This window comes from Bombus terrestris, chromosome 4 (genome assembly GCF_910591885.1).
Source record: "Bombus terrestris chromosome 4, iyBomTerr1.2, whole genome shotgun sequence".
NCBI classification, from domain to species: Eukaryota; Metazoa; Arthropoda; class Insecta; order Hymenoptera; family Apidae; genus Bombus; species Bombus terrestris.
Window position 1 is genome coordinate 9,238,687 of NC_063272.1, and position 24,522 is coordinate 9,263,208.

A 24,522-nucleotide genomic window follows, 5' to 3' on the forward strand; every position below is an offset into this window, starting at 1 on the left:
AAAGTTAACATTGATTAATAAGAATTGCTTATATTGTTTAATTTCTTTAATACTGGGTCTTACTTTTTCAGGGGTAGATTTTTCTCTATGTTCAAGCAAAGCACGTTCTCTTTCTTCTTGCTCCCATGCTACAAGCTCAGCTTTCATTTCCTGCTCTTGTCTGAGAGTTGCTGCTTCTTCATCATCGCGATCCAAACTAGATATACTTTGCGATAATGATTTAGTACCCTCTGTTGCAGGATCCTTCAATTCCTTGGATGTCCTAGATTCTTTAGAATCTCTACCATCGGATAATGGCAATACTGGTTCAATTTCACTTTTATCATATCCTTTACAAACTACTAACGTAATTGTGTTTCCTGAACACCGTAATATATTTACTGCTTCTTGATGAGTCGCACCTAACAGCGACGTCCCATTGACTTCTAGTAGTCTCATTCCAACCTAATATCAAAAATATAGTATAAAAAATTATTACATAAAACTCTTATTGTTATAATGAGAATTAAATTTTACCTTCAGTCTTCCATCTCTTTTAGCTGCACCACCTGAATTGATTTTGGATATAAACACCCCTTCATCTGTATGATCAAGAGGATTTCCTTTTTGTCCTCGAAGTCCTCCTTTAATGTGCATGCCCAATTTTTCGCCTGGTTCTTTTGTAATAACTAATTCCTAAAATATCACATTATTTTTAAATATACTTTTACCATCTTTTACATATTGCTTTGCTTACTTTTTACAAAATATTTCCTAGTTTTATTTTGAATGTAATATACTTATATAAAAATTATGATTACATGATATATGATTGTTGTATATAATTGTATATAATTGTATATAATATTGTACATAATTCTTTTAATTTACCATAAAGCATATAAAGCAAGTAAAAAAAGTTTTAAATTCTATATAATCTCAGCCTAGGCAGAAAAGCTATTGCTCGTGATTCAGTGCTGAGCTTACTTGCAGCCTTAACAGAGGGCGAAGCGTGGTATCAAAAAATAAAAAAATAACAGGTCAAATTAATTGAGTACTTACTGTCACAGGGATGTACTCTATTTCGACCAGCTTGTAGGACAAATTATAAATAATAGCATTAGGAAATGCCATAACAAAACAGTTATAAGTGAAGCACTTGAGTGCCATTGTTTGCAAATGATAAACATTTCACTGGTGAACATAATGCATTAAGTATCAATGAATGAACTGATTCTATTCTATTATTTATTTAACTGGCGATACTATTTTATGTATATATTTAAGTATTCTAAATGTATGCGCGTTTACGAATTTTGACTAATGTTGATCTCAAACTTCAATATTAAAATATTGTAAGTTCTGAGAATTAAGCGTGATAACATTAATTGTGAATTTGTGATTTATAGTTACGTTTTCATAAGCGTGTTTTATTGAAACAGCTATTTTGTAATTAAGAAGCAAACCCTCTATATATGTGCAATAACTAACAAGCAGATAGTAATTAAATTATAAATAGCTTACCTGATAATTTTCTGGTAGTGGATCATGTTGGACAGTAAGCACTATTTGATCGCCTGGTCGCAAAAGTTCCATCACAGCCTCTTGATGAGTGGCTTTTGTTACATCAGTACCATTTACCTTTAGTATCCTATCACCCATTCTCAATTTACCAGATTTTGCAGCTATACCACCAGGCACAACCTAATATTAACACAACAAATGTATATTATACAAATTCTGGATATTAACAAAGATATCAGAAAACTTACGTGAGATATAAAAATTCCAGGCTCTTTTGCACCAAATGGAGTACACGAATGATCTGTACCGCCAATAATACTGAATCCTAGGGATCCTTCTTTTACAAGAATTACGTCCTAAAAATTAATATTTAATCATTAAAACATCGAATATATAGAATCTTTATTTCGTTTAAATTACACGTGTTAATTATTTTAAAAATATAATGCCCTGGATATTAAAGAATGAAAGATGGAATTTCATAATAGTGGAGGATGCATATAATGTGGTATTTGATGAAAGAATATATATTTAGCTTATACTACTTACCTATTTCCATGCCAGAGAATAAGCACCCGAGGTATAAAATAATATAACATTTCATACAACCAATTCCTACCAAATACTTTAATGTATGGTTTGATAATGCACACACAGAGAAATTATATTTACTGAATCAAACCAATAACGATCAATTTCAAATACATAGACATGCAATGAAATATAACTTGTCATAGAAATAAAACGTACATATGCATAAATAACGTCCATAACAATGTTTAAATTGCCCTTTTTTAAATAACGAATGATGTTATAATTTATTTCTTAATTAAACATGCATGAGAGGAAGAAAACCACTTGACCACCATTTTTCAAATTGTAATTATTCCGAAGTTAATTAATTGATTGCATTGGAATATGTTTACATTTAGTAGGACTGCGATTATCATCCTAGCATGGAAATAAGTTAATACATTACAAATACTAAATACTTAATTTTTACCTAAAATATTTAAAAAGTGCAAACTATTCCGGTACCGAAGAAAAAATAATTATAATTGTAATATTTAAAAATTATAAAATAAATCTTCTAAACTTCCTTTTCGTCATGGTTTTTGTTAATTGAAAAGATAAACAATATATTTTCAGCAATTTTATAACTTTTCTCGAAATGTATGTGCAACATAATCCATGCATCTAGCTACCAAGCACATACCTCAATAATTACTGGTGGTACCAATTGATTTTCAGTCACCCTAGTTACGACGGTCTCGGTGAGAGTGCTCTTTGTGATGGTCTCAGTAACTTTACCAAGTGTGGTAGGAGCCGGAGGAAAATTGACGTCTCCAGGTAGATTATCAGGCTGCTTTATTGTCACTGTCACGATAGGGCCTTGATGGGAATCTGGTGATGGTGAGGAAGTAGGGGGACGAAGGAAATGAGCAGGTATCATGGCCTGAAATTCTTCGTTGGTGATAGGCTTCGGTACCTGTATGTCTTCCTGGGGTGAGGTTGACCTAGGTTCTGTAGAAGATGTGGGCGTTGAGCTTGTAGTTGTTGTGGGTGTAATTGTAGGTTGCGAAATGCTATGCCTGGGGGCAGGTTGTGGATGTGGTTGGCTATTTGTCGGACTTGGTGATATCGAAGAAACGTTCTTAATATTTCCTGATTCTGTAACACCATTCATTTTCGGTAGCTCAGTAGTTTCAATTTTCATAGGCGGAGGCGTTTTCGAAGTAGGACTTGGCGATAGAGTCCTATCAGCATCGATAGAACGTCGATATCCGGTGTAACCCGGTCTATTTGCTATATAACTATTGGCGTTATATAATCCTGTATATGGTCTAGGTGCACCGATCACTCGTGGTGATTTTTCTGAAGGTGTTACAACTGTGGCTACATTTGCTTGCGAAAGTGGAATTTCACGTTCGACCACTAATCGAACGAATCTTTCCAAACCTGTTAATAAAGCAACTGCTTGCTCATGTTTGGCTCCTCTCATTTCAACTCCATTAATCTATAAAATAATTCCATTATGTGAAAGATAAACAATTATAATTGTATTAAATAATATTTTGTGTAATAATATTACACTTACAGATATTACTTTGTCTCCAACTAATAATTTACCATCTTTTTGTGCCACACCACCATCGGTTATTCTTGAAATATATATCGCCTAAACATTATATATTTGAAAAAAGTTGCTAAGCATAATTAACGAAAGAAATAAACATAAAATATTTTCATAAATTAAAACTCTTACATCGCTATTGTCTTTGAATGGTGGAGAACCCTCCCCACCGGCAATACTAAATCCAAGTCCATTTTGGTCCCGTATTAATGTCGTGTGAACAAGAACAGATACCATTGGTTCATTGCCCGCCTTTGTTGATGATATAGGTTCAGGAATTTTCTTAGACTTATTAAAATAGAAATTTGTTGATCTTTAAATTTTGCACTTTAGTTCAAATTGTATATGTTGCATCTATTAAATCTAAAAAATATATACCTTAATAGCATCATGAGGTAAAGCATCACCATTTTCTAAATTATGCGGTAAACCTGTAGATGAAACATGAGACGTCGCACTTGGAGCTCTACTGGTACTTAAACTAGAGCACGCTGAGTCTTTTCTCGACGATACCTGTTAAATATAATGTTAATAACAGCATAAATGATTTGCGTTTCATAAAATAGTACCTGTTCATATGGTGGCACTATCCTCGTAACTTCTCTTTGAACCACTAACACAAGGACACGTCCACAAGCTTTCAAAACTTCTACAGCATCATAATGACCTACGTTTACTACTGAAACACCATTTACAGACAATACTTTATCTTCCACTTTTAAACCTGCTAAGTCTGCAGGTCCACCTATAAAGGAAAATATAATGATCAGATCATGAAACTTCATAATTGACATATTCTACAACTGAAAACAAATAGGTTTTTTATCTCAATTTTTACCTTCCGTGACTCTGGAAATAAAAATGCCTTCATCGTCACCCTTAAAAGGGGTTGAACCAATTCCACCAGCTATTGATAAACCAAGACCACCTGTTGTTCTTTCGATATGAATTTCGTATTGTTCCTCTCGTACTTCTATCGTCGGCTCAGCATCAGAAATCGCACCTACACAATAAATTTGATTGGCGTTACTACTTAATTATGTAATTAGATCACGTTTTACTAACTTTTACCCTTTCTTTTTTTTCTTACAAAACATCTATATTTTTTTGGCATTTTTAACTATATTTTTTATTCACAATATAGAATGTTGATGAAATTTTTAATTGAATATTTTCACTTCGCAATTTTTTCTACGCGTGTACGCTTGCTACATCGAGTTTGATAAATAACTAGAGTTTGATAACGGATAAGTGATAAGATAGCAGAAGTAGAAAGGAATATCTTATCATGGACTATTTAATGCCAGTGATTACGAAGCAATGATGCTAGGAAGTTTAGGAAGATTCGTTATTTAATTCAGTTTACGCGGAAAAGATATATGTTACCTTTTGAAGTATTTTATCTTATACGTGGTATATGAATTATAATTTAATTTAAATTTGATAAATTTAAAGGTGATATAAAGAAATGCAACAGGTAAAAGGTGATATACTAATCGTAATTGTTTTACCTTGACTTTGAGCGTCAAAATTTTCTGTGGGTTCTGCAGGTGCTGACGTGGATGTGGAGATTTCGTCATTTTTCTTCGTAAGTGCCTACCACATATTAAAAACTGTATAAAATTCATCGTAATTATTTAAGTAGCTTTAAACATGTTTTTTTTTAGGTAGATAATAATTACCTGTGCAATAATGGAAGCTACCTTTTCTTTATCTATTGCTGTGTGGATTCGTTTATTTTTCAAGTGATGTGGAGTATCTCTACGATGGAGTCTATTTGGTCTATTTGAATCACCACTACCATCATAATCAGTACCGTCTACGATAGAAAATTCGACATGTCTTTGTGTTTCTTCATTTTCAGATTCTTCCTCATCTTTGTCATTTATATCCTTTGATTCAGATATTGAACCTTCAGTCCTCACATCCTAAAAAAATAATTTTTATAATTTACAAATCAGTAACAAATAAGTAAATAAATAAACTAGCATTAACATAAATACTTACAGCATTAGATTCTGTAATATATTGATTAGAAACTATTTCTGGTTCATTGCTGGACTGAAAATCTGCATTATCAGCCACTATACCAGGTATGGTTTCTTTTTGTGCATTTTCTATAGATTCAGGTTGTAACGATTCTTGCTCTATAGTCTCGGTAGTCAAATCATTGGACTTTGTTGAAATATCAGTCTCAGTTTTATCCAAACCAAATGTTTGAGAAACATCCTGAAAGATATTATTAACAACTCTTACAAAAAGATTGTATGATATCTTGAAAAATGAAATTAATAATTACCTGCTCATCTGTAGATGCTGATCGGCTGTCATTTTTTCCTTTACTAAATAATTTATGAGCTTTTGCTTTTAATTCTTTTGGATGAGGGGTATTTTGTCGTACGAATGGTGTCTGAAATAAGCGCAAACGTTGTATTTACGTAATTAAAAAAAAAGGTGAATGGTTAGAAAAAAATAGGCTTTTGTTTCATTTTTTGTTATAATTTTAATACAATGAGTCGTAAGAATAATAACGTTTCCAACACATTAAATATCTCGAAAATACTCTGAACTTAGATATAGCAAACCTAAAAAGTCTAGAAGATTTCCTCATATGTAATGTGCTCACCTCCTTATCAGTTTCCGGAGGTTCATCCGTAAATTTCACGGAATGCGTTCGCGACGCTTCTTTTTCTTGCCAGCCTTCATCATCGCTACTACCAAGTTCACGTATTTCGCCATCTTGAACAACATTTCTCATACCACCAAGCATACCAATTCTTCCTGAATCTAAATCACAAATCATGTAACATATAATCCATAAAGTATAACTAAATGTACCAAAATATACTTTCATGAAATAGATCTACTAACCATCTGGATGGATTTCCAATTGTGGCAAAAGAAAACAAATTAATACTTCTTGCCCTGTTTCCTCATCAACGTCTGTCTGAAAAGTAAGCATTGGTTGTGCTTGATTCTTACTTAACCATACTGCCTTTAAGTTCAAATTGATCAAGGAATATGGCAAGTACTGTAATCTGAAAAAACGAATATCATTACTAAATATCGTTAACAAAATATGAAGAAATTTCGATATTTAAGATTATATTATATACCTATTGCCTGAGACATCCAACACATGAAGAGCTGTACATTGTCCAACTTCGATAGGAAGATACTGCAGTTTGTTATCTCTTAAAGATAGTACACCCAATTGTTTTAAATTTCCTATAGAAAAACAATAACATTCGATAAAAAATTATTTTTAATGCCATAAAGTAATATAAATAAATATTAACGTAAATTGAAATTCTAAACGACATTTTTCTTACCGATTTCCGTAGGAAGCGACTGCAAACTGTTTCTATCTACATTTAAATTGTTTAGATTATGAAGTTTTCCTATAGTTACAGGCAGTTCGAGGAGAAAATTTTCCGTAAGAATTAATTCTTGTAAGTTCTCACACCTACGAGTAAACATCAGTTTTTGTTATCAAGTTCTACGGTATCAAGATCCTTATAGGAGAAAAAATTAATCTCACCTGCCTATATTTGAATTTAGAGTAGAAAGCCTATTTTGATCGACTTTGAGTATAGTAAGTTTCTGTAATTCTCCAAGACCATCTGGCAATTTTTCAATAACATTTTGCGATAAATGCAAATCTGTTAAAGATTCTAACCCTCCTATTTCTTCCGGAAGATCTTCCAGACGGTTTTCAGATACATCCAGGCATGCTAACGTTTTCAATTCTCCGATTTCCGGTGGTAAATGTTGCAATTGATTATGATCTAGCCATAATTCTTGTAATGCTGGTAATTTTCCTATATGTGCTGGCTAAAATAAAAGTCCCAAATTTATAATAGATATTATGTTAATAGACAACAAATATTCTATTTTGTCCATAATTTTCTTTACAATGATTAATTCAATATCTATCTTACTAAAACTTCAATGTCATTGTCACCAAGATCCAGCCGCTCCAATTTATAAAGTTGGGAAAGCGATTCCGGCAAGGATTTGAGCAAATTTTCCCTCAACTCCAATGACTGCAACGCCTCCAAGCTGAGAACAATCGGTGCACAAACTTGTTAGTACTAGGCATGATGTAATTCAATTAAATCATTCTAAGTTTGAATGCAATTAAAGCGAGTTCTTGTTGCTATTACCTTCCGAAATCAGGCGGTAGATTCGTAAGGGACATATCATTGAGTCCCAAAACAGTTAAGTTTCTTAATTGCACGAACCCTGCTGGAAGTCTGCAATGACAAATTTGATCCTTTTTGAATTTTGAAAATAAATGTTTTCAACAACTTTTAAAATGGAATATAAATAGTTGTGTTTCACACGAAAAGAGATAAATGTTAGACAAATGTATTAACCTTGGAATTGGATTACTGCTGAAATCCGCCACCTGAAGTGCCCGTAAATTCTTGATGTTCTCAGGAATGTCTGGTATATCTAGAATAAGAAAGAACACTAAGTAATACTTATGTTTTACATCCGATTTGAAAAAAATTATTAAAAATCTGTATATCTAGAACACATTATTATAAGAATTCCTTTTTTTTCTTTGTTGCATGAATAGAAAATACCAAGATGGCCTAAATATAAATTACATAAAAAGAAAACATCAAGGAAAGTAGATATTTATTGAATTCATAACTTTTCTCCTATTTAAAAAAATTTCCATGGCCACATGTAATTCGAAGAATTTTCTTTACGAAGAAAACAGTTTCGATTCACTCGAGCTTTATTTTTTCGACTCGTTATATATGTTGTATTGCAAAGCATATACGTACAAATGTAAAGCTTTGTTGATAATTTCATGTTTCTTTAATATTCAACCCTTCATTGGAATTATTCAATGAAAAAAAAGTTTAAAAGAAATCTCAACATATGCTGCAACATATTACATAATTGCATCGTTTAATGATACCGGCTAATTAATTAGCAGAAAACCGATTATCAGTCAATAACAAATTCGTTCATTAAAAAATAAACGCGACTCGTTGTACTAAACACTGCTATTGCATAAGAATGCAGGATGCTGCATCGTGGATGAAATAATACCGTACACGCATTCCTCCTGTTGTTTTCCCTGCAAGGTCGAAGAATTTCACGAATTAAAGTGAATGGCAAACCGAACGATTTTAAACGTAGAAACTCCTCGTTATAACGTACGGAGTTTGGCTTGAATACAAAATAATATTTTAAAATTTTAACGTGTATTATCTGTGTCTTAATAATATAATGTATATACGAAATAAAATATAAAGAATAAATCTCAAGCTTCTCATATACATACGATTCGATTAACCAGAATATGCATATTTTATAGCGAAATATAGTAAGGTTTTCATAAAAAAAACATAAGTTTCTTGAAAAATTTATTGTGCAATTAATTATTCATTATTTCATTATAACTGTTAACACACGTCATAATAATATCAAATTATAACGAAAACACGTGCGTTTTTAAACGTATTATGAATCATACCGCGATTATGCATTCTCGAGTCAAGAGATGAAACACGGAGGAAAAGGAGGAGAGGAATGGAGAACCGTGTATCGCATAGCAAACGAGCCGATAGGCTTTACGAGCAAATCGAACCTTGGAAAACCGCTAGTTACTTTTAACACAGTGGTTCGCAACTACAGAATGTTATCATAGCTGTTTTAGACATATTATCGATAAGTATGTAATTCCTAAACTGTTTTTTTTATTCCTAGTTTAACTACTATTTCTATGTTATATTTCCTCGACTTTGTGAGCTCTAAAATCAAGTGTTAAATATAAGAAAGGAAAACCTTTGAGTTAATAACGTCAAAGGCGTAATAACGCGCGTGTTTGCGTGTAGAAATGATCATCTGCATTTTCATTTTTTCCATACCGTGAAGATTCAAGTTACTTTGAACATGGTTCGATATATGAAACTCAAAGTTTTTGACAAACGTTGAATATTGGTCTTCAAAAAATTGATAAATGTTGGAGTCATAGTAGATTTCAAAGTTTAAGGAAGTTTAGTAGATATTAAACATCTTATATGCTATACATAATCTTAATACTACGTACATATGTATTTAAGTATATATCTTATGTACTATAAGATATGTACTATATTGAGTACCCACTGAACTTTTAGAACCTTGAATCCTATCAAGACTTCCAATACTTCCAAGACTTATCAAACTTTTAATCTTTTTATAGCTAATGAGAATTGTTTTCCACAAATGTACATACCGTAGGAAACAAAAAATTGAATTTTATTGAATATTAATTTCATAAAATCTGTCTAATGTGGAACCACAGCACTCACCTATCTCTATTTGCAAAAGGACTTACTAAAGCTCTATGTCTGTGGTTAAAGATTCAAGACCTATCAAGATTCAAAATTGATCGAGATTTTCCAAGGTTTTAACTTTTTAACCATCGAGTTATATTCAAAGAGATGCGAATTTTTCTGCATAGACATATATTCTAACCGATTCAAAATATTTCAGGCTGCATCATTACATACACGTACACACACTGCCTGTCACGAATGCACGCACGGTGTGCGCGCGGGTTGAACGTAACGACAACGACGTGGAACAATTACAAACTAACCGTGATTCCGCCAGACGGAAGAGACAGACCCCTTCGTTCATCGGATCTCTTTGTTCCCAAAAGGATGTTAATGATCGGTGAACAAAGGTATATGTCTGAGGACTTTTATAGCGAGGAATGGATGCACAAAAGAGACAGCCTCGTAATATGGTTGGCTAGAGTTTGAACGATATCGAATATGTGGCGACCCGTTATCGATCGATAACTTTCTGTCTGGCTACACACCGTACGGCCAAGGAAACGATACGCCATCTCATGGGTTTTGTGGTTAAAATATCTCTGATCGAGCGATACGATTACCGTTCTATATATGTATCACTATTAACGCACGTGTGTACGCCCGTGCGTGAATATTTTTAATGCGTCGTATACCGCTCCGCGAACGATTTCGAACATTTCCGCGGCGAACGATGACGACGACAATCATGCGCAATATCGCCCGTCCAACGATGGCAATTTTTTAAGAGCGTTTACATGCACGTAATATACGATGATTGATTCAAAGTACGTATATCGAGGTCAGATTATAAAAGATGCTGTCGATGAGAAAATATGTTACCAACATTCGTTACCAACATACATAACCAACATTCTGACAAATACGTCAGAAAAATCGAACAGCTATCGTCGTTCTTCAGATGTTTCATTCGTCAAAACGAAAGTTCGCAACGTGCATTCATTTTGAGCATAAACTGTGTACCCACTGAGGCAACAGTCAGAAAACTGCTGTTAGTGTTTCGAGAAAATGCTGCATGTTTCTTCGTATTTTTGTTGCCAGTAACAAAAGTCGCTGCTTGCTACCTATTTCCGGTTGAAACGATAGGGTCAGAGAAAAATTAGAAACAGGTAGCAACAAATTGCGACTGAAACAAATGTTTCTTATACTTGTTGGCTAGAAGCAAATGCATTGAAATCGAAACAAAACCCAAATATTCCTTTAATTACGTTGTTCTAACGTGGATGAAATCTTTCTGCAGCTTGATATTTGTTTAATACTATTTAAAACATGCAGCAACGGGCAACAAAAAGTTCCTCGTTGCTACCTCAGCGATGATTCAGCTTTTTGCTGTCACGGTTTTTTCATCGAATAAAACGCGGCGCGGATTTAATGGGATCCCAGAACTACTGATACGTAATGCGTGCTCGATAATTGCCGCAGCGCTCTTTTTAAACGACCAAGTAAAATAGTACAACGCGATTAACCGATACCGATACCGACAATGGCGCTTCCTCTTGTCGAAAGAATGAAAATGTTTGCGGAAAAATTACTCACGTTTATTACAAAATCGTTTCCTACCGCGCCCTATGGCGATAATTCGCTGCCACGACCGTAGTTACATCCTTTTCTTTTTCCACCGGACCGTTCGATTTTTCAGTACTTGCGGAATCGCGCTCGATTACCACGCCTATGGGCGACTGCGGTAACTTGTAATTAAGCAACCAGTAAATAACACAAAATAGCTTCTCTCTCCTCTGAACGTGTCGGTCACTGTAAACATTATAAATAGCGCGAAACATCCACCCTCGGCCTTTGCAATTTACCTTGGAAGAAGAGGAGGCCGCGGAGGCCGTGTAAAATGTACCAGGGTGGGGAAGACTAGTCGTTACATGTGAACACGCACTAAGTTTGAATAAATAGAATTTATTGTGGTGAACATGAGGACACAAATCTGTCTTCTTACTGAATCTATAATACTATATATTTTCTCTTTATTATACGTATATAGTAATTTCTAACTTGAAAGATATAATAATAATAAAAAAAAGGGTAGAAAGAATAAAAAAAAGAGAAAGATGCAAAAATAAATCTATACTGAAAGTTAATTATAGTCTATGAAACACAAATTTCTTTCCATCCATCGCATAAACAAATTTCATTCTATAATTCTTTCATCTATTTTTAGATCTATCTTCCGGCTTGCATCGCTTCATTATCAGAAGCTAACCCCGTGTATAGTCAGGACTATATCCGACACAATGCTGTTTACGCTCATCAAGAGACTACTCGTTCGGTCTCGCCGGGAAGGAAAAAAAATGCAATCGGGTAAACAGCCTTTAAAGCCGAAGCTTTCGTGACGTGTAATTTTATGCCGTATAAATCGCAAGAGATATTCACTTCTGTGGTTTTCTGGCGCGGATACGCAACAGGGAACAGGGGTAATACCGCGGTAAGGGTAAGAGATTACACAGTGCACGTAGCCTTTTTTCCCCCTTACGTAATATCCACGGCACACGTGAAGGAATTGATGGAGCGATCGTAACGAGGAAAAAGATCTCATCGACTCGTTCAATCAGTGATCCTTCGCGGGTTCATCGAGATTCAACATTTATTAATATTAAATCTCTCGCAATGTTTACCTCGTTTCTTTTTTTAATCCTTTTTTCCCATCTCAGATAAGTTTCCATGCTACACGTTTATCGAATAATAATCGCAAGTGATTGGAAACCATTATAAATCGTCTCGAATGGGAAAAAAGAGAAAGCGGGAAGAAAGAGAGGAATAAAAGGATGAGGCAAGGGTAACGAGGGTGACATGTCGCTTTGCGTTGAGCCTGTGTGCGCGATCTACGTTCTTATGTAATAACGTGCAACACGTGAACGCGCGATGAACTCGTTGGAAAGTTCGCGAGCTACAATTTCTCCTACGCCAGAAATGATTCGTCCCACATTTCTTTTTTCTTTTTCGAAGGTGAAAGACATCTTCTTAGCAGAGAAGTGATGGAGGATGTTATCGTTTAATAAGCCCGAGAATCTAAATGAGGTCGTCCATAAGAAACGTAGAGGTACATTTACTGTTAGCTCGTAGAAAACGGTACTTCCCAAAAAGATAGGAAGGAAATACAGTTTTATCGTGACTACATTCCAGTCACGGCCGATTGATCGTAACTCTACTACGTGCATTTCATAATACGATTTTATTTCGCGGTAACATCTGTAAATCTAGAGATCAAATGACAAACGAACCATTTCCATCAGAAGAGGATAAGGAAGTGTTTGGAAGCCTGCAAAGTCGAAGGTAATATCGAGCTATCGCAATTATCGATCATTCGTCGCAGGGTACATCAATTTTCCCCTGTCTGTATGTATTTCTATTCTGACCGTTTAGATTTCGTTCCAGCGTAAAAATAATCATCGTCCCGTTGGAAGAAAAATCATACACGACAAGATGGAGAAAAAAAAAAGAGGAAAAGAATTCGCTGACTGGCTGCATTCCAATCAGTCGTATCTTCTCCGTGCGTTGCACCTACACGCGAGTGCAACGCCTTTCATTAATGGGGTGAGTTTTCTGAACCTGTTGCTATAAACTTATATTTCTTGCACGCAACGAGTTTTCACTGTCAACCAGTCTTGACTATTCCAGATCCTGTATCTGAATCTGGAAACCGTACTCTAGTATACGTGTAACGCGTTCTACCTACGGAGATCAATGCGAGAAAAATACGTTTCACACCGCGTTTTCCTCGTGATTTATTTACGAATATTTCTCTTATCCTGTAACGAAATTTTGCTATTTGTCATTTTTATTGTCTTGAATAATCGTTCAGGGGACTTCTTAATATTCTTCCGATAACTTTTTTGGGAGATTTTTGATAATATTTTAAAGCGTCTTGTATAATTTTTAAATAGCGTTCTCTAACATTATTTGAAATATTTTTTAAAGAAATTTTTGTGTATTTTTCATATTTTAGATTCTTTATTAACAGTGCCTAATTTAAGGACTGGCTTCTGCGGCTTGATATTTAATTTTCCGGCAAGGAAAAGCGCAGTGGAAATCAAAGAAATTACGCGATTAAAATCGAGTTCAGAGAAACAATTCGCGAACAATAAAAGCGATGCAACGTAACACTCAACTTTCTCGTTACAAAGCGAACAATGCATTACAGGAAGAGTCCGTAACTAATTCGAATTTCGCAGCGGCGGTTGTTTCTAAGAAAATAAGTAAAAATGCATTTAAATCAGAGCCAACGACGTAGAAAAACGCACGATGTAATTTTGCAACGGAATCAAAGCGACTCTGCACGCAACTTTGATCATCAATAATTAAGAACAATCGCCGCCGCTCGTTACAGATAAATCGTCGACGGTATTTTACACGAACTTCATTGTTTATCATTAAATACATTTGCTACCGTGATGCTACGTATTTGTACGAATAACAAATTTAAAGTTATGAAATCTAAGCAGAAGAAAAAATATGTAGTAGAATAAATATCAAACAAATTCTTGGAAGTTTTTTCACAATTACGATATCAAGAAATTAAATAATGTAATAATGTAAATAGGTTTAAAAAAAGATTGTAAATGAAATACATTAACGTTAGAAAATGGAAATAAAAATAATTCTACGTTCCCTTCACAGAACGTATGTAATGCGTAGTCATTTTTTATTAAATACCTGTTATCATAATCTATATTTATTGCAAAAGCAGTTACTTCATAATTATGAATATGTATGTTTGTAGTGTACATATATTAGCCTTACTCGCATGGTCTTACACGCAACTAGATCTTAAGCAAACAGATTTTAAATTAACATGCAAATAAGTATGTGTAATGAGAGGATTAATAGATTTACAAGATAAGAGAAAACAGACGAAAGGGCAGGAAAATTGATCGTTAGGAGGATGCCAGTAGAAATTGGACCATTCGACAACCTGTACGCATGGAAATGCGCCTGTTCACACGCACATGCGTGGGTGGCTTAATCAAGGGGCAAGTTTCCTGAACCCGAACCTGTTGCGGTCGCGGTTTATCTCTTCTATGATCACGCAACGAGTTTTCACAAGATCGTGACACGACTTGTGTGTGTTACGCTTTTTTTTTTACATACAGGTTTCCTTTATGAGAGCCATAGAAAAGAGAATTCGCCGATTAAGAACGAAAAAGAAGAAAAATGTTGCTTTTCTAACGTCGTGGTTCGTAACGATGCTCGCTCACTGAATTTTGCACGAGCCGGAAAACGAAGATAAATAATAAATGCGAATGCTGCATTGAGGCGAAGTATAAACGGAATTTCCCCGGGGCTGGAGAACGATTTTCATTAAAATGAAACGCGTGCAATGAAAGTTGTTAATCAAAGAAAAGATGTTCGTTTAGTTTTGTTTTAACGTTGGTTTTGGCATAAAATCCTTTGCACAGTAGCAGTTCTTTTCCGAAACCTGATGCTGTGGTGTATTCTATGGCAACATGTTAGAATAAACTTCGTGGAAGTTATATATTGTTACATAGATGTTTGTTAAAAGCTGATTATACGTATTGCTTTTCTACGTATATTTCACTGAATTTTATTATTTTGACTATATGTATATTTAATAATTTATATTTGTCAGTTTCTTTCCTTTCTTTCTTTTTCCTTTTTCGTACATAAAGGTTTCCATTTCCCTGGCAACGATATCTCACACACCGAGATTCAGCTTCGGTTCAATCATACACATAGAATGTCAATGTGTATGTACTATGTTTATTATATGTTACTATATTAAAGAGAGAGTAGTATTATAAAAAAAGAATTTAAGATTTTGTGAATTAGATAAAAGGATCCAATTAACATTTTATCTTTCCTAATTGCGAGTGTTTCGTGCGAAAAATAACAGAGGTAATAGCAGCTTTTTAAAAACACAAATTAAAATAAAAATTAGGTATTCGAGAGAAAGAGAGTACGCTGGTTTCTCCCACAAAATGTTACCATGCTTACGTTGATTTATCGTTACATGCGCGTAACCGAATCGCATCGTCGATTTTCTGAATCGAAAATTCTGAATTCGAATTACAAGCGGCGTAACATTAACCGGAACGCATCTAATCTCGCGTAATTTAATTGTTACTTTCCCTTGTTTTTTTCGTGACGGTCAATGAACCGTCTCACCCGAGCGTATCGCATTAATTGAAGCAAGTGAAAACTTCGTGTGAGGCTTACACGAGACTCGTCTCGCTTTAACATCGAATAAATGCGCGATAATATCAACGTAAATACAGTGATGCAATCATTAATCAATGACACCGCTTTCACAAAATAAATGTGTAATTTTCATTCGAACGATTTTACGTTCCTGAACTTATCAAACTTCCTTGACCTTCCTGTCCAGATTTTGTTAAATTTTGTTAAATCACTTATGATCGTAGGATATGCAAAATCTTCATTCCGACGTTCTATTTTAAGATAAATCCGAAGGCGAATGGCGTAGTTTGTGAACAACGATTTCATTTTATTCGATGCGCACAACGTAAGGTTTGGCAAAACTCCGAATTTAAATAAAATTGTTTGTTACTAGAAACTCACAGGGGAGAACTGGCCACAATTCATGCTTCAAACGATTCAATTCTGACCCAATAGTTGTAGGAGATAAATACCCGAATTATGCAAGCTGATGTTATCGTAATAAGCTTTCCAAGATTGCTCGTAGTTGTATGAGCATATTATGAGATTATTTCCCCGTTCACGAGCTTCAGATAATCAGGAGAATATAATAGATTAAGACACTTTAAAATTGTAATTCTATAAAAATCTACGTTATTTCTTGAAACGTGAAATATGTACATGAAATTCATTGAGGAAAATTTAAATAGATATTGAAGATAAAATTTGATTCTTCCAGTTCAGTATCTTTAGAATTGAAGGCACCTTTTGTTAGAAAAAGAATATACGCGGGAATAATAAAGTATTGTGTACACTTAATTGTAGAATAATACGCATAAATAGAAATAATGCAAATAATTCTATATTACAAAAAACGTATATTTACGTTCTTTAGCAAATGATTCATACCGACAAAATTGTAAAGAAATTCTTTTTGTTGACTAAAAAAATAACAACGAAAGTGACCAAACTCACAATGTTACATACTGTAAACCAAGCGAACGACGCACGTTTTATTTACATATTCAACATGGATAATGGATTGAATCTCGTTGCATATGTATGCTACTATTCCAGCAACTACGAGGGTTGTTCCTGGTCGATGATTAATTTTCAAACATACACACAACCTCTTAAAACTCAACATAACGCTTTCAATGCAACCAGGCCCTTTTTACGTACTGCGAATTTTTATTTTTTCTTCGTTCATTTAAGCAATTTTCCTTCGTGAAACACGTCGCGAAAATTGCTCGTATACATGGACGTTTTAATTAAACTGCACGGTTTCACGAACACCTAAATTTAGAGCGGTATACTGGGAACAGCCTCGACGCGGGACGCGTCTCCAGTTGTCAGTTTCCACTCGATTGTTCCTCAAACTCGTCCTCGCGGGCAACTTGTTAGCCATTAATGAGGTCAACCACGAAGTGTGCGCCAAGTGTGAGCGAGAAAGTTGCCCGCACAATTTATAACAAGTTTCGCAAATGTTCTAGAACCGATGCGGAAAGTTCGCTTGTTCCCCTAATCGTTCCGGTCGTCTCGTAACATGATAAAGTTAATTAGTTTATCGAATTATGTAATCTCTTCGTTTAAGTACGTAAGCTGATGGTTTTTCATTAAGAAGCAAAAAAAAAATAAATAAATAAATAAATGTTGTATGTAGGTACTATAGCATACATGTATACCATATTATTGTATGTATCTACTACTCATCACAGGATTGCCGTTTATGTGCATGAAGACGCTATAAATAATACCAATTACGTTAACTACCCTTTCTCGTCTCGTGTACCTACAGCTCGAATGACTAAAATTATATTTATTCGGGATATCATACATATCCTGGCATTATTTATATTTATCTCTTAATTAAGTCCGTCTAATATCGCACACCCCGTGGACCACGAGGAACGTCAATTTCAACTACCTGTACACATTGTACAATCTCAATTTCACGGTCTCGTTAGGTGTCCACGGACGTGTAAGGTGCGATCATCCACTATTTTCTCGTTTATTTTCACCTTTCCACGTCCGTACATACATACATGGCCGTTTCGATGGATCCTTAGAGCTGAACAAAGCGGTTCGATCGAAGGTACGAACACTCTAGGGTGCCTCGAAAAGTGGGGCACTTTTGTCGTCTCTCCTCCTCTCTTTGTCTTTCATTCTGCCTCTCAAAAGCGACGCAGAAATATCAATCACTAGCCCAGATATTGCGAATCGTTTTATTCAATGCACAGAAATCTTGTCCGCGCATATGCACGCGCGTGCAAATATCGTTGACCATTCTTTCCTTCCCTTCTATACTCGTATCACGCTCGAAACAAAACACGCGAACCGCGACTAGATCACGTCTGAATTTTGCCAGGGGAGAAAAGAGGGAATATACACTCTTCTATTGGAAAAGCTTTCACGTAACTGCACAAGGATTTTCGAAAGCTCGTGGAATCGCTGAGCGTTCTCTTCGTTTTCATTTGTAACTCGATCGATGGATTGGTTTTTTCAAGAAATACATGCGTGTAATCTTTTGCTAATTCGTTAACATTCAATGGGAGAATATCGTACATTATACGTACAGTATAGCATAGGTGTGCGTAGAGAAAATTTCATACTAGAATGATTTTCTACTTAATATATAATATTTAATATAATTCTATTTAATATATAATAAATTTAATAACATACTAATAATTAAATCTACAATTAATTGATATCAGAAATATTTATATTCAAAACTATAAAACATTGGATGAGATAATAAACTTTAGGATATCAGTTAGAACAGAGCGACACGAGTAATGAAAAGTTTCGGCCAGTATCGATCCAGTCTGAAAACTGTTGTCGTTCTCGACGTTTCGCAAGAGACACTTGCGATGATCGGTGAACACAGTGGAAGAAGCAAGGTTGCAAGTTTAGAAAACGTGCTCGAAAAAAAAGACTTGCAACGCTTTTATACACCGCGCGAGGTTGAAGACAGAATGAAGCGGTGTGTCGTCGCCAAGAGTCCCGGCACGTTTTGTATAACTGAAAACGTCCGGGAAGCCAGCGTGTGTACGCGTTTCGCGTAACCTGATTGTAGCGTCTTATTGAGTTTCCACTAGCAACTTGGTATGCACAGCAAATGTCTTCAAGTTGATACGTTGACCATCACGAAACAACCCTATGCAAACTCATTTTCCACACTGTACAAGCCGTTTGATACTATTTCTCCTGAAATGCAACTGTGTCTTAAAACCACATGAAGACGAAGAAGGTAGAGAATAATAGTAGCATAGTAAATGTAGTATCTGTATGCTTTGCTCTATGATTATGTATTACTGACCCATTAAATGTTTCCAACATTCTATGCGTTTAAAATTTCAAATTTCAAATTTAAATAAATAAATAAATACATGCATAAATACATGCATGCGATCTTTAAAATTTTAAATTTTCAAATTTCTGAGCTCTTAAATTTCCAAATTTTCCGATTTTTTAATTTTCAAATTTCAAATTTCAGAAGTTTCAAATTTGTGAATTTTCCAAATTTTAGATTGTCGAATTTTCAAATTTTTAAACTTTCAAACTTTTAAAATTTTAATCTTTCAGGTTTAGAAGTTCTTTAATTCATTAATGTGTAATAGTGTTTACGTATATTCAAATTGTTTATTTAAATAAATTCTAAGGAAATAACTTAAAATTGAAAGAAAAATAACTACATAATCTTCTACACCTGAGAATTCTAAACTGTTGCATATTTCTTTCTTCAATTCCATTTGAATCTCTAATAACAGTAAGTACTAAGATCATCATTAGTCTTTTCAATAATAATTTTATAATATTCGAATAATTTTTAGCGCTAATGTATATACAATCTGGAACTTGAAGGTCCCTTCACTATACCTGTGGGAATAATCATGTAATATAGATGAATTTAATGGGAAGCTATAATGTTTTTACGTAAGAGAATTCTTTTTACGTAGAGGGCGAAGATTGCTCTTTAATCACGCAAGCGCATATATGAAATGTATACATATGCATAAATACGTTTTTTTCCGTGAGCAAACTTCACAATAACTGTTTAGAAGAATCTTTTGCGCTATAACTTTTCCCTCATGCGTAAAAAGTTATACTTCGTTTATCGTTGCATTTACGAGGAGTGGAAAGACTGGCAGGTATATAATCTTTGATAACGTAGTATATCTCGAATTTTTATGTGCAAGTACATTTATAACACACATTCTGAGATATCATTTTATTAAAATGTTCCCTTTTTATTCCTTTTTAAATACTTAATTCTATTATCATACAAAAATTTAAGCGATTCTATTCACTTTTTTATCCTGTCTGAAATTATTAATTACCCGAATTAGGAAATGATCAGCAAATACTTGGGGCATTTTGACTCAATCCTAATAGGATTACATGACGTTATGTAACTGGAAGTTTTGAGTATTCGGGTTTTAACTTCGATTAGGAGAGAGTTAATAAGTGATCGAAATCACGACTCGATTCTAATTGAGTTTAAAATGTTTGGTACGCAAAGTGGAATTCGACCTAAGAAATTCTTATAAGAGCCTTTACATTATAGAAATCTTTAATCACCAATAAAATTTTAAAGTAAAATATACAATTGTTCGTACTTGATTCAAATAAAAAATAAATTCAAATAGAAAAGATCCTCTAAGAATACTTTGCCACAGCCTTTGGGTTATTTTCGGCTCGATCGTACTTTTCTACAGGAAAATTGGGAAATTAAAAAATTTTATAAAAGAGTTAGAGAATTTGTTAAATTTGAGAAAAATATGGAAAACTTGTTATCGATTGATACTAACTGTTTCTTAAAATATTAAATGTCCTTTTTTTGGTTGAAAACTAAAACAAGATGAAAAGATCGAGACTAGGAGACATTACATATGTATATACAAAATTTGAGAGCCGTAACAGGGTTATATAATAAAAAATTTTCTGCATACTTTCATCGATCGAAATATACCCGGTAAGAGAAATTACTAGAACTGGAATCTGTACGCGGATCGAAGTCGATGATACCACATGTGAAATATAAACGTTCAAACATTCTTCGTGTGACTCATTTAACTGACTAGCGCTTTCCTCGTTTTTTCCTTTCCACGTGTGCGTAATCTTTTTACTGTTCTTGTCACACCGTTGATAAAGTGCCACGCCATTATAGTATGTGCGTAGTTTCTTCAAACAGTTCAACGCAATCTTCACGTAACTGATTTATGTAATAATTATATCGTTCGTAATGTCTGTAATAATTTCTGACAGATTAAACGTTCGCAGTAGACAAAAAATAGGAATACATACTCCCATCCGTAAGTCACAGGACACTTGCAAATTTTAAACATAAAATTTAATAAAACAGGTCTGTAATAAAATCAATCATTTTCTAATTATATCGTCAAAATATATATTGGAATTTTAAAGCTGTAATATTTTTCGTGCTCAGATTTTAATACATATTTTTCACTGGTTATTTCGTTTTATTTTCAACCAGTACGCTATTATTTTGATCTAAAATATTTATTAAAAGCGGATTTTAAATTATTTCTTTTTTATTCTTCAAATAGTTTTTTAGCAGACTCTATAAACGTAAAACATTTAATTATTTCTCAAGCAACTTGAAAAGTTATTAACGATGCTCATCAAACTAAGTAAAAAGAAAATAAAACTTCCTGTTTGAAACCAATCTTTGCTTCTCTTTAACACAGAAACGAGGCTGAAGTTTCGCAAATATAATAAAAACCGAAGTGAAGTCGATCTTGTTAACCAAACTTCGCTAGTGAAGCTAACAGACCAATAAACCAAGCCAATTAGATCGAAACTACTTTGTGGTCGAGCGAATAAAAAGTATCTTTCGTTCTATTTCTACTTTCTCATGTTACATGCATTGGTTAACCATAAATTGGGCTACCGGACACACGAAATTAACTGCAATTTTATCTGAAAAATCTATAACTAAGTTTTATAAAATAGCATCTTCTTCGAACTGGTAAGCTCCATCGAACATCGTTTCTATCGGCATTGGAAAGTGATTATCTCTTGAAATGGTATCACGAGACAAAATGATTTCGATATAGGTGCATCGTACAAAACTGATGGAATATGAAATAATGCGAGGCCACGTATACGGGAAGAACACGTCCGGACAGACGAAAATTTATGATATTGATTATCATAGGAATGCAATTTATTACACAAATTGAATTCGATGTACAACAGCGACGAGGGAAATGTCGGGATAAAACGGGGTTTATACTGCACACTGTTGTACAGGGTGTCATCGAATCGATGCAAGTGACTTTAAACGAGAAAGTAAGTAGCAAATACGAAGAGTAACTATGTATTCTCTGGAAAGTTTGTTCACTGAGTAGACGTAATAAGCTTATGACGAGCTATTTGGGTAAATGAGTTTCATATAGTAAGCTTCTTCACGAAGTAAGTTTCGAATAAGCTTCAAACTAGTAGATGTTATTATAAATTATATGTACGAATATCAGAAAGCTCGAGATCACATGCTGCTTTGAATGTATAATTAATTAATTATAGTTGTTGAATAAAATTGTCTCTCAGAGAACAGAGAGTAGGAAATTAGCCCAAGTAGAATAAGGAAAATTATAGGTATGTGTACAGATATAATCATTAGATTAAATAAATTAACATTGCAAAAACACTGTGAACGAAGTCTTAATTATAGAATATAATTATAGACTAATTATAGAATATAAATTATAGCACAATTATGTAATATACACCCAGTATATTCTATAAATCCGTCCTTACGAAACGCGACACACTCTTGTACACAAAAAGGAAATAATTCGATCGGCGGTTCGCGAGCCGAACATTAATCTTGCAGCGTATTGCCGCCTCTCCTACCTCTTCCTCCGCTTTCATTATCTTTGATCCCTTTACCTTGAATTTTACTTGAAAAATTGCCGTCGCTTAGCACGAAGGAAAAACGATGAAAAGAGAAGCAGATCTCCATTGATCGATAACGGCACGAAAAGAGCCAGAAAACAGAAAATGGTAATTATCGAGACTTCGGAGGGTCGAATGGAAGATGGTATATGTAGAGGGTACGGCTAAAACTATTTTACATGCTAACAGTAGTTAGTTCTCTATGGGAAAATATTGAGATAAACTAAAAGCGTGGATAATTTTTTTCATTTAAAGCTTAAGTTTTGAGAAAATTAATTTTGAAAATTCGCTGTGTATATACGCACATATGTATGCACTTTCATAGTTAAATACGTTATGTTAGAGAAGTGCACAGATGTGTACACAATGAATTTTCAAACTCAAGTTTCTCGAAAACCAAACTTCAGATAAAAGAATTTTTTTCTCCACTCTTGAACTACTTTTGCATACAAAATTTTCTCTTATTTGTTTTTATAATATGGTCTTTCGACCATATCCCATAGAAAATACAGCAACGAAAACGATGCATATTGAACAAAAAATCCTAAATAGACGTGGAACTTTCAAACATGTTCGTACGTAATTAAAGCCACAAACTACGCGGTATTAATTAGCAGAGTGAAGTAATTATTGCAAAATTCCCGACACGATTAAATGACGGGGATAGAGTTTAGCGAGTGGGACGAGGATGTCATTATTATTCCCATCCAATGTGTTTCCTGATAACAAACTACAGGGGTTGACCTTTCGAAATTGTTTCGAAACTTTTATTAACCATTTCTACGAATTGCTTTTCATCCCATATATCAACATTGATTATTTAAAGTAGTAGACCATGTTCCAGTCCTAAATACATTTTTCGTTTCTTGATAAAGAATCTGAACAAATACATACTACGATAACTACATATAACTATATATTAATAATAACTTATTATCACGTAAATTACAGGAAGAAAAACTAATTTTCTCAAGAGAAAATACTCTACACAAATGTAATAACAGGGTATGTACATGTATACAAAGTGTTTACGCTATTAGTTCGTAGTGTTTCTTTCATAAGTGTTAGGTTTGTGAGAAAATTAGAAATGATCAAAGTTTTATTATTTTCTACACGTGATACGATAACCTAAATAGATATTCTCTTAAACTTATGTTGAATTAAATTGATCGATATAATTGTTCTACATCGAAATTGGTATTGAAATTTGTTACATCATGTACCTCAAGATGAATTCGAGGCAATGTATTATATTTTCCAATTGGAAAGAAGATTCAGTTACGTACATTTTTGCTAATAATAGAATGATTACAGACTTCATTAAACGCATAAATCTTCGTACGTTACAGTAATGCGATTTTTTAACTGCGCGACCATAGATCAAGAGAATTGAATTTTCCTTGACGCGTATATAGTGAGCCACAAAAGTATTCACATTCTCGCAATTATTTAAATCGGAAATTAATATTAAAACCAGATGCTATTTTTTACTAAACT

At 33.9% G+C, this 24,522-nt stretch overlaps 1 protein-coding gene and 3 long non-coding RNA genes across 19 annotated transcripts in view; 3 read left to right on the plus strand and 1 right to left on the minus strand.

The window, feature by feature from the left end:
- The window catches only part of LOC100644881 (protein lap4), a 53,299-nt gene that overhangs the window by 11,316 nt on the left and 17,461 nt on the right, over positions 1 to 24,522 (minus strand). For 9 of the 15 annotated variants that reach the window (XR_007223799.1, XR_007223797.1, XR_007223798.1 and 6 more), the window contains exons 3-25: positions 8,017 to 8,095; positions 7,804 to 7,893; positions 7,579 to 7,699; positions 7,179 to 7,471; positions 6,970 to 7,103; positions 6,754 to 6,865; positions 6,509 to 6,675; positions 6,264 to 6,424; positions 5,937 to 6,047; positions 5,645 to 5,866; positions 5,320 to 5,565; positions 5,149 to 5,233; positions 4,476 to 4,640; positions 4,207 to 4,382; positions 4,016 to 4,150; positions 3,770 to 3,925; positions 3,602 to 3,682; positions 2,720 to 3,520; positions 1,752 to 1,859; positions 1,504 to 1,683; positions 1,042 to 1,071; positions 517 to 675; positions 64 to 444 (exon numbers count right to left, since the gene is read on the minus strand). Coding sequence is in view for 11 of the 15 variants with exons in the window: in XM_048405130.1 (XP_048261087.1) it covers positions 64 to 444; positions 517 to 675; positions 1,042 to 1,071; positions 1,504 to 1,683; positions 1,752 to 1,859; positions 2,720 to 3,520; positions 3,602 to 3,682; positions 3,770 to 3,925; positions 4,016 to 4,150; positions 4,207 to 4,382; positions 4,476 to 4,640; positions 5,149 to 5,233; positions 5,320 to 5,565; positions 5,645 to 5,866; positions 5,937 to 6,047; positions 6,264 to 6,424; positions 6,509 to 6,675; positions 6,754 to 6,865; positions 6,970 to 7,103; positions 7,179 to 7,471; positions 7,579 to 7,699; positions 7,804 to 7,893; positions 8,017 to 8,095 (4,193 nt within the window). In the remaining 4 variants the exon portion in view is untranslated. The other 6 variants (XM_048405133.1, XM_048405134.1, XM_048405129.1 and 3 more) reach the window with 6 other exon arrangements.
- LOC105665681 lies at positions 4,877 to 7,053 on the plus strand. The gene is made up of 3 exons (XR_007223804.1): positions 4,877 to 5,114; positions 5,188 to 5,225; positions 5,305 to 7,053. It is a non-coding gene; the product is annotated as an uncharacterized LOC105665681 (long non-coding RNA).
- Positions 9,040 to 14,582, plus strand: LOC125384948. The gene is made up of 5 exons (XR_007223808.1): positions 9,040 to 10,049; positions 10,139 to 10,331; positions 12,149 to 13,260; positions 13,351 to 13,521; positions 13,934 to 14,582. It is a non-coding gene; the product is annotated as an uncharacterized LOC125384948 (long non-coding RNA).
- LOC105665682 lies at positions 21,212 to 22,778 on the plus strand. 2 transcript variants are annotated; one of them, XR_001098674.3, is made up of 3 exons: positions 21,212 to 21,469; positions 21,816 to 22,096; positions 22,185 to 22,778. It is a non-coding gene; the product is annotated as an uncharacterized LOC105665682 (long non-coding RNA). The 2 variants fall into 2 exon arrangements; XR_001098672.3 differs by having other exon boundaries at positions 21,214 to 21,419.